Source organism: Opisthocomus hoazin, chromosome 4 (genome assembly GCF_030867145.1).
Source record: "Opisthocomus hoazin isolate bOpiHoa1 chromosome 4, bOpiHoa1.hap1, whole genome shotgun sequence".
Classification (NCBI taxonomy): Eukaryota; Metazoa; Chordata; class Aves; order Opisthocomiformes; family Opisthocomidae; genus Opisthocomus; species Opisthocomus hoazin.
The window spans coordinates 10,534,008-10,552,608 of record NC_134417.1 but is presented as its reverse complement, the minus strand read 5'-3'; the positions used below and the strand labels follow the sequence as shown (position 1 = coordinate 10,552,608).

The window sequence follows — 18,601 nt, the reverse complement described above, 5'->3', positions numbered from 1 at the left end:
AAAGTCACAAATCAAAACAAATCAAAATTGTTGTGTATCAGGGGAAAAATTCAGAATGCTTTTTGGCCATTCCTAAGCATAGCCAAACACAACCTCTGTAACATTCACTTGGTTTGTACCTTTGTGCCATTGCAACCTGGAACACCAGACCGCCCAGGAGGACCAACAGTTCCCGGTTCACCCTAAAAAGAAATGCAAAATTGACAGAAGCTTTGCTTTTGCACATTCATATTACCCTACAGCAACACTGAAAGAGTTCATGTTGAAGCCATGTTTCACAAGACTTGACAGATCACAATGTGTTCTTCAAATCACTACAATGAGTAAGAATTGCTGATGCTAAGATTTTTATCTCTAGGCTAACTGGCAGAGACAATGCTGATGTTGAGACTAGAGTGAGCACATTGGGCCGAGGACAGTCGTGTACTGAAGACTGTAGTAAGAGAGAAATGGTTAATCAGTTTCGTTTTTACTTACTGGAAGGCCTGGGGGACCTGAAAATCCAGGTATTCCTGGGGCTCCCTAATGAAATAAAACCAGAGGAATAATATTACAAATATTAAGCAAAAGCTCATGATGCAGTTTTTGCTCTGATCACATTTGTAAGAAGAATGAATGCAAGTATGATTCTATCAAAAGATCCTTACTTCCTTAACCTTTCCGACCGTGAACCAATTATAGTGGTAGCTTACGCACTGTTAACATAGACTGGTTTTGCCCACAGAAAAAAATCCAAAACAACCCCTCATGGAATTCTAGTCTGACATTTTCATAGCACACTCCAATACTAAATACATACAGCATGAACCTTATACAGAAAGTGTAGCAAAAAAGACGTGTTCTAAAAAATAGATAATGCAGATGCACACTCCAGTGTCACAAATTTTAAAAATACTTTATAATCATATATAATGTTCTGGTTTTATTTTTCACAAATTATTGAACCAAGTTGGCATTTAACATGACATTTAATACTTACAAGTTTATTTAAAATATAAATACTTACTCGTATACCTTTGGGTCCAACTAAGCCCGTAAGCCCTGGAGAACCCTAGGACACAAATGGAAAACACCGTATTCCAATAAAATTGAGAAAAAGCACATATATATCAACAGGACATGTAGAATTTTTAATATCAATACCAACATGTGCACAGAAACTATATAAATAAATAAATACTTTGCCTATTACAGACACTAAAGCAAACAAGCATTTCATACAACTTGCATAAATTGTGGCGTCTTGCCGCCCCTTTCAGTGTTTCAGGGGATATATCTCATCATAGGTCAAAAACATACCAGTCAGGGTATGCTGAGAAAGCAGTTGCTTATGGACCTGTTCAAACTGCGATACCTGGAAGTGCCTCCCTGTCAGGAAATAGCTGGAAGGCTCCCATGTATGGGTGATGTCCATGTAATGATCGGGTATATGCACGTACCAGCCACTCTCACCTGCACTGTTGTGCATGGAAAGGAAAGCCAGGAGCAGGCTGAAAAGGGGCCAAGCAGGATGGGAGAGCAAGGCTGAAAGAAGACAGCAAAGCATGCCACAGCACAGTCTAGACAGAATCTGCTAGAACTGTTTCAAGACATAGAGCTTTATTGATAAGTAACTTTCATCGTTCCCAGAAAAGAAATGGGGGATGACCAGAACATCTCTCCTAAAATCCTGGGTGACTTTTAGTTTAAGATCACGTACAGACATTGAATAGGAAAAGCTAACTGGAATACACTACAATACATGGCATTCAGGCTAACAGAGACATTCTTGCTAGATAAATTATCCTCACTTTTTGCCATTCTTGCAGACGTTATTATGACTTATTAAAATGGAAATGCTCTACTAAACACTTTTCAATGAGTTTAAGTAAATGGCTCATCCACCATGAGTATCAGTTTCACAAAGTATTGTAAAAACAAGATAGGACAGAGTAATGCAACAATACCCAAACAAATTAAAACTATAAAAAACATTTGTTTAAAGGTATGGATAAGTGCTGGAGCCACATTAGCGCAGGTCCTAGACATACTGGCTGAGTTCACGCCATATTTACACACAATTTATTCACCAAAGTCAATCTATCAATGACAGGAGAAGTGCTGTTCCTCAAAACAAATATAAATAAAATGGTTTTTAATATGCATTTTATTTGTTTTTTCTGCTCATGCAGGAGTCATTGAAAATTCATACTCGACCTCAGTTTAGACACACAGGAAAGAAAGCCCAAGTCACAAAAGTCACTCTCTTCATACTGCAGGCAACCAGGTATTTCCCAAAAGAGACCAAGATTTATATTAAAAACCATCTTTCCCTTCAAATTCTTTAAAATCTGTTTCTCCTATTTGTCTCAGTAGTAGCTTGTTTCCTCTCTTTCCAGCAATAGATGACACAGTATACCGTTAAGACAAAACTGAGGTTATGATACTAAAACCTACTTAGACCCTTGTTCATTGCCTCTGGCAGTTCAGTCCAGGCGCTTTAGCACTGCCCGCTGGACAACTGACAACAAAAGCCCACGTTCATATCAGCTGCTTCGACTCAGTCATAACTGACCACTGCAGCTGGAGACCACACAACCTCCCTCGACAAACAGGAGACTCTGAAACAGGTTTTGTTTTGTTTTTTTTAAAACAGAATTCTCTACCCTATATTCTCTATAGCTCACTTCCACAGTCAAGCACAGTAGTTTCTCTGTGTGTCTCTCTCTGTGTCCCACATACACACCTACCTTTGGTCCCTGTGGCCCTGGAGGCCCTTCTGGACCAGGAAAGCCTCTATGACCAGGTGGACCTGGAACACCAGGAAAGCCTTTTTCACCCTGTAAACATTAAGAGAATGAGATTCTTAAAATATCCATGAATTCTCCTTTTCATAACTTATTTCCAAGGCATTCACTACTTTTAGTACCTCTTAACTCCTACATATCTGTCTGCTGCTGTGGCAAATATATTACCCTTGCCCATACTGACCTGGTTTTGTGGTCCTGCCAGGCACCGTCTAGGCCACATGGTACCACTGAAGTAACATGTTCATAAGTATGTTTGAAGATATAAGAAGACAACAGTACTCAAGATTTTGCAAAATACAAATGTTAATTGGAAGCATGAAAAGTTTAACACAGAAGCCGATACACATCCCTTGTTAGTATTTCTATATTGTGTTTAGTCCCTGCAAGCAACACAAATCCAAATCCATCATAGCAACCCTAATTTGTAGCTGGCAAACTTAATGGCTGCTGCTGTACAGCAAGCTCACTTCCAAATCATCAGTACCTCCCTGTACAAGTCAAGGAAAGGAACAGTGGGAGTCAAATGCAACAAAACCATTCAGATAGACTAAAAGAAGTTTGTTTTAAGTGACAACTTTTAAAAACTGTTCTGAGTCTCAGAGATTAAGACACTCAATTACTTTTTCATGTTTTTTAAAGTCAAGTTCAAATAACCAAACCATGTAAAGGAAACACAGAAGGTTAAAACTACACAAATAGAATACAGAAGGCTAAGTTACAGGGGCATTTACAGGTTTTAGTCAACTATAATGAAGATGCAAGTCTTATCTTGGTTAAAATAAAGTGCTTCAAGCCTAGAAACTCACAGCAGAGGTGTTTCAGCTTTTTAGGCAGCAGAAATTTAACATGCTCAATTTTACGTCAGTGAAGAGCTGTCTGTTCAAGACCTTTTACATCACAGTGTGACATAGGAGTGAGAGGATGGTGTTATCGATTATCTCAAGAGTCCATTTTCCTATTGCTTTATCATGGGAGAGTTACACACAAAAGCATCTGAAATTCTGCTGTGCAGAAGTTCTGGTATCTTGTAATTTGATGTACAAGATGGGATCCAAAAGAAGTCTCGTGGCAGTCAAAAGACCTTGGCTTGTCCCTCCACCAATTCCCACCCCTCAAAATCCCACAAATGGACCAGATTTTAAATAGGTTCTGAATTAAAAAAGAGATAGAACATCATCCCAGAATATTTTAACACAAATCAAAATAAGAATTGTATTATGAAGTGCCTGCAAGATGTGTATCATAAACCGACACAGCTCCTTATAAAAGATAATTTATTTCATCCACCACCGTCCCAAGAAAGGCAGAAAAGGATAATGCCATACCAAGACGTGCCACTGGAGGGGGTGTGGTACTAACTCACAGAAAAACGACAGACGATCTTCCTCCACTGAGCTTGCGACCTGCTCACTTCAGTAGGCGATGGAGTGCTCCCCAGATACAGAGCAGCACTGCGCTCTCCTGACAGCTTCACTCCCCTCCATACAGTACACACAATTTTATCCGCACTTGCTTGACAGATCAACAAGATCAGAGGATTCTCAGGTTGGAGAATTTCTTAACATCGAACAGTTATCAAAACATACTGATTAATGTAATTGACCTGACTTTCCAAAGCTGCCTGAAAAACTTCTGTGTAAACAACGATTAACTCTTACCTACTAATTGCTCAGCTGCTTTAACAGGGAACTGACAAAGAAAAGTCACGAGTATTCTTTCTTGTTAGTATTTCTTTTAGTAGACAGCTTATTTTTTTCTAATTTTTTCAACTGGTCTCAGTTTTATTGGTTAGGACAAAGACTGGGTAGACTAAGAACATGAAAAATAAGCACTGAGATTTTACTAAAGACATGAGCATTCTCCTTTCCCACTTATGAAAATATGTTTTAATAATGAACTTATTTACTTTGAGAGAACTTTTCTCTACCACTGAAATGAAGCTTCCTAAAGGCAAGACTAGCAGTGTTTACTGTGGTGCAATAAGACTTTTTTTTCTTGGTAAAAGTACAGGAGGAAAGTTGTGAGTAATTCTTTACTAGCCAGATGTGTCAATCAGTTGGACTAATCACAACTCTAAGCTTATACTGGCATCTGGAATCTATTGATAAGGTTTAGTATGGTAATCACTGTGCCCACAGCTAGCCTGAATTACAACCATGACTTCTTTAATAATGCCCCTTTCATTTGCGAATCATTTGTTTTTCCAGCTACAAGCAGGAGTTTGAAAGAATTTTTGGCATTTGTGTAATCCAGGTTTGTCCAAAAGCTCAGAGCCTCTGCCAAGCAACTACTGGCAGCAGGCAAAGCTGCGGCCCTGCTACTTTTGATGGATTTGATGCGGTTCCCTCACTGCTGGCAAGGTGTTTGTGAGCAGGACCCAGAAACTCATCCCCCGTGGCGGTCTGCAGCACATTTATCTGTCCAATGCCAGTGCATGCAGCTTTCCTTCAGGAACTGGAAAAGTGGGGGAGATGGGCAAAGTCCAAAGGTGCAGAAAGGGAAGCACTGAACATGACACTCTTGATGACATTATGAAATCTGTAACAGGAGAGCTGCTGCCAGGGTAACGGTATCTGTGGGCGTTTGTTAGGAGTTTGTGAAAGGGACCTAGTGCTTCTAACAGTTGTTCTTCTGTTGGTGTTCAAACATCATGCAATACTCTAAATAAACTAATACATTAAAAAAAAGAAAATTAACAGTCTTAGTTAAACAGTGTGTCCAGAGTTGTTTTAACAGATTTTTGCAAGGTAATGTATTCCTTTTACAATTATCTGTAGACACACCACCATCACACAATAAAAATCACTCACTCTGTCAGGTATTGTATTGCCTATTTCCAGGTATAAGCTAATCTTAAAAAAGGAGAAATTTATTTGTTCTTACCTTATCACCTTTCATGCTATTGCAAAAGCAGGGACTTTTACCTTTGCATACACAGCTCTGAAAAACAAAAAGACAACTTCAGAATAAAATTGTTTTTATGAATTGTGTTGTTTGGTGAGGGGCAAATGAGATGTCAGTGGTTTTAGTAAGGTAATTATTTCACAGATAATACAACTTTTAAGAAAATGTTTGTGAAGAGTGGCAATCTCAACAGCAAAAGAGAGCTCATTATTCCTCTGTATTGTCTTTTGAGACAGATAAGGGCTCCAGTTTAATTTTATAGTTGGGGTAAAGGCCAAGAAGCCATGCTTAACACCAGCAGGGTTATAATACCGGTACGAAGTATAAAACTCAAGAGTTTGGGCTCACAGCATTAAACATTGATGATTCTTTAAAAAACTGACTACAGAAACAAACACATATACTGATACTGGTTTAGGTTACAATGATATTCTTTTTATTTTAATCTATTAACCAACAGTATTCTGACTTATTGTAGCTGTGTTCACCTCCTGACCCTGACTCATGGTACCTAACCCAATTACAAAGGATTCTCAACTTTGTTGTTTCTTAATTCTGGAGCTTTCCTGAGCCAAGCTGTGTGACAGCGAGTGCCCTCACATAGAGATGCCTCACTCCTGCAGCAAGCCCTGGGCATCACGTCCGTGTCTTCAGGTGAGCCTGGAATTCAAAGCCCTCCTTGGAGGACTGAGTGTTGAGTCTGTGATCTCTAGTGCCTGACTATGGCACAGCTATCTGGGAGCAACTACAGTTTGGGAAAACTCAATGATTATTCAAGTATGAAGAGATATTGAGTTTTTTACTATTCACACTTAAGAGAAACAAACAAACAAAAAACCAAACAAGGATATTCAGTATGTAACTGGATAGACAGCATGGCTACATAAGCTAGCTCACGTACTAGGTAGTGGTGGGAGCAGAGGGGTCAGCAGAGCTGCAAAGCACATCTAAGACCCTGTCTGAACATGAGAACACGTAACCCTTCTGTGCCACGTTCCTGCTACAGCTGTCCTGCACTCAGCACCTGAGCTGGCCCAGTCTGGTTGGGATAACTCTGCAAAGGACTCTCCTACGCTCATGCACACATATCCTATTTCAGTGGAGAAGAAAACGATAATCCTTAGTTAAGACAAACATTATACATACTAAAATATCATTGAGGTTATTGAATCCACTTATTTCATACAGATGTGGAGTAAACTGCATTTATTGTCCTTCTTTGTACACCTAAATCCTTTCATTTGTTTTTGAAGCACTTGCTGAATGACTTTTTCAATTGGACAGCTGTAGAAAGAGGGCTTTTTTCAGTTTATCCTCCCACTTTAGTACATGACCATATACTATGGTATAGTTACAGACAATGAGAAAGGGACAAATATCACATATTGGTTATGAAGTACTTTTCTAAACTGCATAAAATTCAGAAAAGAAGGAAGAACTATATTTTTTCTTACAAGATGAATGTCTTTAAGATGGCATGATATGAAATTTCTATTTAGATCTTGAAGACAGAATTAATTAACCCCTACAGCTGGTCATAATAGAACAGCACCACTGTTCCGAAATTGTAACTTTTCCAGTGGTGTTCTCAAAAAACATAAAACAAAAGACAGAGGAAAAAAATGTTCTCCATTACATTTTAAAATGATAATGTCAGATTGTTATGAAATTTAAATTTTCCTGTAGCAATCTGTTCAGGTAAAACATTCTACAGAATTGAAAAGCATCTTCTCACAAGCTAGGACCAATTTCTTCTATCTTTATCATCCAAAACTGAGGTATGTGGTATCAGCTAGCTGCCTTAATTTCTTACACAGTTCATGGTGTTTTTCTCCTTCCATTGACTACAAAAGCAAACTTCACTTCTAGTTTGGAACAACCCATCCAGTCTCTTTAGGTGCCTTTTTTAGGATGGAGGAAAGATGCTGCAAGTACTTGCTCTTCTCTATGGACTAGGCAATTGTTGACAGTAGCTGCCTGTCTTTTAGGTGGCTGAAGTTTAGCGAGCCGACGCCATCTATTAACTTAGAAATAGATGTAGGGGGTATTCCTCCAGTGAACAGCTACTTACGCATTCGTTTACAAAATAAAACAGAAATTAGGATCAGTTGGTCACGAAAAGCACATCTCCAAAGAAACTATTGTGTCCGCCTGTGTTTTATAGACAGATCAGTAGGCGATTACATGATGTTTCAAGCTAGATTTTTAAAGAGTTGCAAACATTAAATACTTCATTCTTTGGCATATTTAAAGAAGACTCTTTCTTCCCCTGATCTGACATCTGGAATTCATGCATCAGAAATTTAGAAAACAAAGGTGTCATGTAAAACAAACTATTTGACTATGCTACCTTTATCGTTTTTTTAATCAATATGACTATATCACCAGAGACACAAGAATAAACACTAATGCAGAATTAACAACAAACAGTATCCTGGTTTCTTCTTGGTGTGGTCTATCAGTCTGGCACTGGATAACGTAAATTCACCAAGTTATGACAGACATCTCAAGCTTTAAGCATAAATACTAGAGGATAAAGTGACATATATCTCAACATAAATTTTGAATACTCTGCAAGACAACCAGTTTTCTTGTTCCCTATTCAATAACAGTACCTTCCTTCCCAAAGTATTCTCTGCAAAACAGGTGACACAGGTTATTGGTGAATGTCTGCTAAGCAGTATAAAAATGGTAACTGTTCAATGTTCAGCATCCCAAGAAAAGATGTAAACATAGTACACAGTAAAAGTAGTCTTAAATGGCAGGCACTGTGTATTACTTCTGTGCAGGGCTGGTGAGTGACTCAAGCTACCACATTCTTAAGGCTTCCATATGAAAATTGTAAATTAACTGCAAGACCTATGAGACCCATTTACTCAGCAATCTCAACTGCTGAAGCAAAGATCTAGCTTACAGATTTAGTGGACACATGTCTGAGTCCAGGAAAGGTGCTGTGTAATGAGGAAAAAATGCTTACAGTATTCAAAATTCTCTGAATTTCTTCAGTGTAACTGGGAGCATATCCTGGCTGACCATAGCCAGCTTCCCTCAGAAATAGCCACAGCTGGCTTCTAATCTTCGTAGTATCAGTTATTTACCATTATAATTCTATGGACCTTCATGGAGTTGCATCTTGTTTCTACCTGTGAAAGTAAAGCTAGAAGCAGATTCTTTGCAGTATTGGTATGTTTTCAGGACATGCAGCGAAATCACCAAATGAAATGACTCTTCTATAATAGGTATAATCTGCAGAAGACTTGATATGCACAGATACAAAAGAAACTTTTAACTTCCACAGATAATTCAATATGAAATTAAACGCATGAACATGTAGAAACTTCTGATGCTACATAACTAAACAAGGTTATTAAACTGTTTAAAGAGCCTTTGCTCTTCAAGAAGTCAGAATGCTTAGAATGTGTTTAATTTGCCATTAGTAAGCTTTCAGATCAGTTTAGGTCTTTTTGTGTATACATCACTCTAAACTAAACTGAAAAGACCAAAGACGATTTTACATTACACAGTCAGTTAGCTGGATAATACTAAATGTTTTGGCATATGATTTTTACATAAGATTAGATTCTGCCTTCTCGTAAAGGAGCTTTGAACCAAAAAATCATTGCTTACTTATACTACTGGATGTTTCCACATCCTTGCAAAATGCCTGCAGCTCCTTCATCAAAAGACCACAACAAAACAATAGTATATTGCCAGGTCGTAAGATAAGGAAATTGGATATTAGTTATTCATGGTTTATTCAAAATCCTCACAATAACATCCACATAAGTAAATACATAGCCAAAACCACATGTTTACTGCGTGTTTTCAAGTTTTGTGGCTTTTATAATAATCACCTAAGTTTATTTCAAGTATTTAGATATGGTAGATGGCACTAGATTTTTGATCTAACAATGCAGGCCAACGGATAAAGTCAGATCATTACATGAATAACAATTCAAATGAATTTACCAATGAACCAAAATTTAAAAAAAACGAACACTTTCTTGGAGTAATTTATAAAGGAACTCCTTTCAAAAGTATTTTGAGTGATAGCAGTAGTATTCGATGTTCTTTAAATAATTACAGTTGTACATGCTGAAGCACATTTTCTGCAGCGGTTAATGTTTTGTTCTGTGGGTACAACCTTATTTGTAATACCTAATTGTCCTTCCTATACTATGGGATGGGATTCTATGGGACTCTGACCTCTTCCTGCCTCCAATTCCGAGACTAACTTAAGCATCTGGTTAAAAAGTGTTCCAGTCCTTAACTGAATCCCTCAAAGAAACGACTAAGAAAGAAGGAAGAAATAACATACTACAGACTACATTGTCACCTATACAAAGCTTAATGTAGATGCAGCATGTCATTGCTACTCCTACCATTGCAGTCGTGACAACTTAATTTGGAGTATCCGAGAGAATCTTACATAGCTCACAGCACGTTGCCAAGAGAGCTAGTTATGTGAAGGATGTCAGAGAATGTATTTAGGGATGTTATCAAACCTGAATATTAATGCCTACCGATAGGCATTTCTATCAATAGCACAGGCTTTGAGTCCTCTCACTCACATTTGTGAGGCAATACAGTCCTACTAGGAATGGTTTAAAGGCAGAAAGATGAGGAACAGACAAAATGAGCCAGTGAGGGTGATGAGCCAATATTTCTCCATTGATCTCTTTTTGGAATGACATACGCGATGTCAGAACAGTCAGAGTATTTGTTTGCTTTTCCAGATCCAGAAAATATCAGAATGGTTAGCTATGATTTCAAAATACCTATCTGTATTAAAAATGCTGCACCCAAGACAGAGAGGCAGCAAACTATGCTGCTGCGGGCAGCAGGTACCATATGTTTCACATGAAGACTACATCAAGACCACACAGGATGAGTAATAAGGACATTCAGATAAAAGCTGAGATGAAATTAAATGTGTTCTCTAGGAATACAGTAATCTGGCTGCAGTGGGGCTTAAGTTTACACTTTTGGCCTGACTGGTCTTTAATTTCATGGGTGATCTCCACTGATTCCAGAGGTAAATCCTGGTTAACATAAATGAAAGATGACTGTGCAACATGAGCCATTTTAAGATGAATTAAAAGCAGTGCAAGTGATATCTATTAATTACTCTGGACAGTAAAAATAGCCCAGGTGTCTTCTCTCAAGTGGGTGGTGAAGCTGTCACCTTCCTTTATTGGTGGTTTCAACGACTGATCAGGCTCATTTTTAAAAATGCAAGGCTGATTTTTCATTTAAACTTCATTTTTATTAGCATCTCACCTACCCTGCCATTAGATCTTTACCTTCTAATGTCAACGATCACTAAATTAGAACTACATCAAAACATGGAACAAGACTTCTTGGACAGGATCTACTTTTCTGCGACGCCACTTTTTTTTTTTTTTCCATCTTTCAGCTCATTAATGGCATCCTGAGCAGCCTACGAACATGCAGGTCATCACAGCAGTCCTTTTTAAGTGGAAGAAAATTATCAGCTAATTTCCAGTTTTCTGTAATTTCTCTTAAATTCCAATACTTCTTAAAAATTACATATTAGTGAGCCAGCTCCTTTAAGAGTCTTGATAACAAATTTTCAAGGGCTGCTGACACACTGAGATTTCTGAATTCTTCCGGAGCTGTCTCAGTGCAGAGCAATCACTTTACACATTCCAGCTGTGTCTATAAACCACAACTGAGCACACAGAATAATACTGCTCAAATAGCTGATGTTAATATAGTGCTTAAAACTACAAAAGGCCCATTCTTCTAATGTCCTCTACTACACGTTTTCCATGACATCTAATAAAAGTGGGTGTAAAGCCTTATGATTACAGTAAGCGGGAAGTTTAGCTTTAACATCTATCTACGCTACAGACTTGTGTTGGGGTAGGTATGCTGCACAGAGATCTGAAATGCTGCATTTTCTGAAGGACACTATGGTGCTAGCTAAAGCTTCTAGCTTGGACAGTTCTGTGTTCGAAAATTTATCCTAACCTGCTCAAGCAAAGGATCTGAGAGCAGAGCTGTATAGAAAAAAGTTCCCACTGTGGAAAAGGCTCTATAAGGAAGACCTTTTTTCCTGAGTCTGATGCACCTGTGTTAGAATATTTAGCTAGGCTAGCACAGTCACTAAGTCTATCTAGACATGGTTAGTAGACACGTGACCCCGGCAGCATATTCCTTATTGTTGCACAACTGTAAATCACCATGTAGCATACAAGGTACTGAAGAATGAAGTCCCCTCACTCCAAAACACTGCTATCAAAACAAAATACCAGTCTCACAATTACAATCTGTATACTAAAAGTTTTTCATGCATTCTAAGCATCAAACATGAATTCATTAAAATTATCAAAGACCACGAAGAACTTCGTGTTTTTTTAGTGATTGCTGGACCAGTACAACAAAACCAAATTATTAAGCCTTCAATAAGTATAGACAACATAGAGCAGAAATAGGAGATGATGAGATGAAGGAAAATATGTCAGTTCCCAAACCCTGAAACATTGTGTAGTCACTTGTGAACTGGAAGGCAGCCAGACATTCCTACCTTAGAAGACTCCTGTTAACAGCCATGCATGCTATCAGAATTTACTGCTTTCTGCCTGCCAGCTGAACATCTAGCACCTGACAAAAATCATTGTGACCTTCCCTTATAAAGCAATACACCTGTAACTTTAACTAATAAACAACTTGGTCAATAATGTCTAATGTACGGAGACCGGATCTCAAAGGACGCAATGGAAGACAACTGTTATGCTACAGACAGTGCAGTTGTTGAATAAGCTCCATTGAACACTTGTAATGGGAACCTTGCTCAGGGAATAACTACTGAATCAATATTCCTCCTCGGTGACACAGGCCTTGCATTACTGGTTACGTGCTGCTTTCAGTGTGAAGTGCAGAAGAGAAGTCCTAACAATTTATGATCATAGGAAAAAACCTTCATAACACTTCACAGAAGCAGGATTTTGTGTCTTAGAAACACGCAATTTGTGACCACACAATGTGAACACACAACATGTGTCTATCTAAACTTGGTAAGAATTTCCTTACTTTCTGTCCTTAATTTTAAACTGTAAAGAGTTCTTTGGAAGGGATTTGTTCATTTATGTAATATAAAGATATATTTATAATGGTATTTGCAAACCAACTATGGTAAATGACTGGTATGGAGAAACAGAAGAAGCTGCTGCAGACGAACATTTAAACAACTTTCTGTTATGTCAAGGGAACACGTGTATGAAAATCCTTTTTCACTTCAGAGACTGAAACTGTTTTGATAACTGTGCTCTTAGTTTTTAAAGCAAAAACCTGTTCAGTAAGAACTCTGTATAATAACAATTTTGTAGTGTTAGCCAAATCTCTTCATTGTAACTATTCATAAATAAAAAAAAACAGTAACATAAACCTTAAATAAAACAGTATAAAACAGATGGAAACAAAATTTTCATAGAACTTATTAAATCTCTTGCCTATGTTTAAATGGAATAAAATATGTCCTTGGGGAAAACAAAACAAAAAACAACCAAACACCAAAAAATAGAACAGAATGAAACCTATGTATCACCCTGCAATTCTTTTTTGTAATATACTTACTGTATAGCGTATCTTTTTTGCTGTGAACGAGTCTGTCTGTATGAAGTTCCAAGAAAATACCATAATATAGCTGTTCATTGTACTCTTATGAAAGCACACCATCCTGCCGTCTTACTCATAGTTCCACATACAACTTCCATGGTGCCAACTATACTCTTGTCCCAGCAGATACAGTACAATTAATTATATGGAGCCTCTCCCTTCTCTGCAACTCACTGACAGTAAAGAATTAGGGAGTGTGAGAACGGTACGGCTTAGCAGTCTCCACTGTGCCTGCATGTTATCATCATTGCCTCAGGATAAAACAGGTAAAATGTAATTTACAAAAAAAAACCAACACCTTGAGTTTTCACAAACTCAAATTGTTTGTGAGCTCTGCAGTGATGACCACTAAGGCCTGTGTTGTAGACGCTGCCTAAAAATCACCCAGTATCTATGTACGTAGAGCTGGCATGTTGTGTGCAGTTTTGGAAAACTGTAAGTTGAGGCTCTCAACTGAATCTCTGTTTTTTGTGTTTTTTAAATTGCTTTTGGTCTATAAAGAGAAGATACAGAATTACTCCCTCCTTAAACAGAGAGAATGATGGTTTGCTCTCTTCTGCCAAAACACAGAAAATTTTGATACTTGCAATGACCGACATCTTAACTCTGCAAATAATCTCACTAGGTGGAAGTCACTGTGATTGAGGACTATCAGAAACTGGACCACACTGTTCATGATATATTCAAATGGGTAAAAACTCCAAAGGGAGACCCATAAACTCCCATCTCTGTGGGTTTCTTCTCCCGACCTTGAACAGGACATGAGGACAAAAGAAACAAATACTCTTCCTTTCCACAAGGAAAAAAAGATTAGGCAATTCAGGCCACAGAGTTTAGTTTTGTGTAGCAAACTCCTAAGAGTGTTTAATCAGTTTATTCATCCATGCTTTCCTTCCTAACAGAGGGTCATCTTAAAAGAGTAATCTAGTAACAAAGAATATACACCATTTAACTAGTGAATTTATGCTTACCTGCCACAATATGGGTAGCATCGCATCACACAATTTGTATTTTTTCCCAACTGTTGACTGTAGGAATAGCATTCACTATAATTGTCTCCTCAGGCCTGTATATTTGTATATTCATAAAATTCCTGGTGTGCACCTTCTGTTAAGTGGTGCAAATAGCAAAGAAAGCAACAGTAGCTTGTTCAGAGAAAGCTTATTGCCAATGCTTTGGTTTCTCCTTTTTTGAAAGGCTCTGTGATTTCACAGATTAAAAAGAAAAAAATAGGTTACTTTTTCTTGCAGTTTCCTCAAAAAAAAGCTGTGCAAAAATGCAGCACAAAGCCCTAGTTAAAAAGCCTTCACTGAACCAGGCCAAATGGAAAACATATAAATCTGTGAGACTCGAACTCTATCACAAAACTGCTAAGTTTAAAAAAAGACAAATAATGAAAATAGAACTAAAAACATACTGTGTGGCAAAACAGAACTTTTTCAGTGTGTGCACAAGAGACTGGGGCTGTAAACAGTTAAGAAAAAAGCCTTTTTGTACTTCACCTTCCTCCTAGGCTCCTGTAATCCATGCCAACATACTGAGCCTTCTAGTATTACTTTGTTAGGCAGTAGGGTGAGAATGTGACAGTAACAGATGACCGGACATCCCATACTAGTTGCACTTAATAGCAAAGTATTTTGTTTCAACGACATGTTATGATAAATCAGCTCTAGGTATTGCAGAACAGATTGCTAGCACAGATCTCGAAATAAAATGCTGTTATATCTGTATGAAATGCAAAGCAATGAAGAAAGAACCAGTGTTTGCTGGCCTAGTTTGATCAATTTAATGATATCATTCAGTCAGCAAAATAAATTGAACTATAGAGTTTTGCTTAAATGTGCATTTACCTTGTAGATTTGTTAGAAAAAGTCTATATATCAAGTGTTAACAGTTAGATTTTCACAAGTGTTTACTAAGATTATCTAAGGAGATTCATCTTTCAGTTGTATGATGCAGCAACTCATAAGCACACATGACAGTTCACGGCCATCAGAGCAAGCCTCCATGCGGTATAAGACAGCAGAACTCCATAAATTTTGATGCACAGTTAGGGCAAGTCTGCTAGCTTATGCTAACTCTCTTGGCCCAGTAGGGCAAGCATTGCTCTGCAGTGCTCTGACATCAGCCTGTTTCTCTATGGAGAAGATGGCTGAATTACAACCAATTACAGAGGCAGTCAGGACCAGAACAGTCTAGTATAAATTGGGCCGAATTATCAAAGTAACACCCCCACTGACTTCAGAGCTGGGATCATATTAACCAAATCAAAGAGAGCACTTCACAAAGGCCTCGTTTTTCTAACATGATCAGTGAACTCCCTTTTGTATATTCAGGTGCACATCTTCCCTTCTCAGCTGCCTTGTGCAACAAAGAACCTGGGCACTTCCAAAGGCCTGCAGAGAAGGAAAATTCTCACTGTGACACATTGTCCCTCCAACATTTTGATTTCCTAGTTAAACAAAGCAATTCAGCCTGCATCCCATTCTTACCAACCTTGGAGATGCTCATGCCTGAGCTAGAACACTGCATTTTTTCCTTCCAGAGACATGTATTGAAGTCTATTTGTGACAGCAATATAGCTTACGTGTAATAAGGGGAAAACACTGCATGAAGAATGACTATAAGTATTTGCATGCAAATTCTAACATTTGTAAAAAATGAAATTAATTGGGAAATATGAACACTTGCACCTAGTCACAATCAGTAAGCATAAGGGAATGCAAAAAGGAGATCTTCTCAAGCCTTATCGTCACTGATTTTATCTCCCCTCCTTTGCCAGCAGCACATGAAGAAAAAATACAAGGAATAATGACTGAGGCAAATACAGAATATAGAGCACTTAACTTTATTCTGTGAACTAATACAACATTGCAATTGTATTCCAATCCAAATCACAAAATGGTAGTAACATGAGATGCAGCTAACTTGCAATCAAGCAGTCTTGCTCCAGTAGAAACCCTCTCTTACCCTGTTCTGACCACATGCTAACACAATGACATCACAAAAATCATCAATGCCACCAAGAAGCGGTATCCATTCAGTACTAACGCACTTGACCTAGTTATTTTTCTTATTAGTGTCATTTGAAACAGCAAATTTCAGAGAACATTTTTAGATTATTTTTAATTTCAAGACATACAAGGAGTACATGGATGGTATCAAAAGAAAGGACACCCTCAGGAGAATTAATTGGATTGTACATGTGCATCCAGACAGTATCAGCTCCAGGTGCTGTTAAACAAAATGAAACAAATGGAAAGCAAAGCAATTTTTTTCTGAGAGGAAAGAAACAGAAACGAGGAGTGGGAAAGATCTTGTTCCCTGAGGAAACATATAGTTAAATTTTATTATTCTTCTGAAGTATTTAAATGAACAGTGGGAAAATCCAAAGAATCATAACATCAGTATTTGGAGTGAAGGAATACATCAAGCAAGCTGCAAAGCCTTTGACATGGGAAGATGCTGCTTCTGCTGAGTTTTCAGAAGATGTGATTAGAGCATGCCAGTGGCCAAGAATGCAGACAATAATACTCCCTAGCAGGTGCCAGAAAGTTCAGCCTCCTAAGGGCAGAAGTCTGGACTCTGTGAAGTGCTGTGAGGACCAAAATTTGCTGTATAAACAGCAGCAGGCACAAATTAATAATTTTCTTTCTTGCCTTTGGGAATAAATTACTTAGAGCTATTAAGACACATATACTTAAAACTTTTCTCTGTTGAAACATTTTTTTTTATTTATGCATACAGCAAAAATATTGCTTGCTGATCAAATATCAATTTATCTTCATATGAAAGTGTAGCACAATTTTAAAACATAAACAATACCTATTTCTTTGCAATGGACAGTCCAGCCAAAATGCAGCATTTTATTATCAATCATTTCATGTCAATTAGCTACTAATATTTAATCAGGAGTTTAGATAAAATTGCTATCGAGGAAGTTTTTTATTTCCTCCATCAACTAGAAAATTTTGTTAAGACTTTCTTTTGAAAATATCAGCATTTTCATACAAGAACAGAAACAATGACATTTGAATCTTAAACTGATCTCAGTTATCTGTTGCAAATCTAAACTAATCTCAGACAACATTTGAGATCCACGGAATTTTCAGAGCACCACTGAATCAACACATCTTGCTTAAACAGCAAGATTTCTGTAGAAGACACTTCTTACCATCCCAAATCCTGTCTTTAAGGCCTAAGTGTCACTGAGGATCTAGTAATGACAACGATCTAGAAAACTGGTATCTCGGCGCTTCATGATCTACCTTAAGCAGAAAGGCTGCTGATGAACTAAGGTACATGGGTCTGCAAGACTGGCAAATACCCTAGGATCTTACTGAGGTTGCTAAAAAGTGTTGAAATGTTTTACTGGGCCATACGTGGGGACGTATACTTGTCGATACACCTCCTTTTCCCTTCCTTTGTAGGCAAAAACACAGACCAGGATGACAAGTTCAGAACAGCCAGAACAGAGGCTTAGAAAAAGTGTGTGTGTCAGGGGGGTGGAGGAGCTCCTGGTACACAGCCCACACTTGTTAACAGCCATCCAGAAGCACAGAAAATAATGTCCACCCCTTAGGAGCAACAAGGGCAACGGATGGGAGGTACCAGCAGACGAAGAGAAGAATGAAATAAAGAAGAGTAAACTGGATAGAAGAGAGAGGCAGGTCTTGAGTTTATTCATCTTTCACATCTTGCTTTTGAGATCTAGGCAAAGCCTGAAACAACTCTGCAGAAAATGTGTGCTCTGCAAATAGATCTGGTACCTCTGTTCTATGTAAAAACCAGGAGGTATTTCAATTCTATTACAAATAAAACAATTGGATCTTTGTTACATGACTAAACTTGACTGCAAGTTAGTTAGCGTGCCATGAATGAAAACATGTTTGGTGAGGTGCTTGGGCTGTTTCCGGACACTTTACCCAGAATGGGCGAGTGAAAAAGCTGCAGTGTTGTAGAAGAAACATCATTACTCCTTAGTCTGCTTCAGATAATTACGGCAGCACGTGGCTCTATTTTAGCAACAACAAAGCAGAAGATCAGATTTTTTTCCTTGTAAAGGTGAACTGCACAATGTTTTGACAGGCAGTAAAAGGTTTTGATGTGCTACGTTTGAGCTTTACTGACACATGCAAGGAGAAATTAACGCTGCTGGCGATTATGGGAGAAAAAGAATTTGAAATTTACTGAAACTGGCAGTTTTCCGTTTGGTCACTGCCAGAAACGTTGCGAGCTGCCCTGACCCATTTACCCTCACAGCTGAC

The 18,601-nt window shown here is 38.1% G+C and overlaps 1 protein-coding gene across 1 annotated transcript in view; it reads right to left on the bottom strand.

Moving 5' to 3' along the window:
* Positions 1-18,601, bottom strand: part of COL4A3 (collagen type IV alpha 3 chain) — a 69,465-nt gene that overhangs the window by 50,412 nt on the left and 452 nt on the right. The window contains exons 2-6 of the mRNA XM_075417857.1: positions 5,673-5,729; positions 2,730-2,819; positions 1,007-1,051; positions 478-522; positions 120-182 (exon numbers count right to left, since the gene is read on the bottom strand). Of these exons, the coding sequence (XP_075273972.1) occupies positions 120-182; positions 478-522; positions 1,007-1,051; positions 2,730-2,819; positions 5,673-5,729 (300 nt within the window). The remainder of the gene's footprint in view (positions 1-119; positions 183-477; positions 523-1,006; positions 1,052-2,729; positions 2,820-5,672; positions 5,730-18,601) is intronic.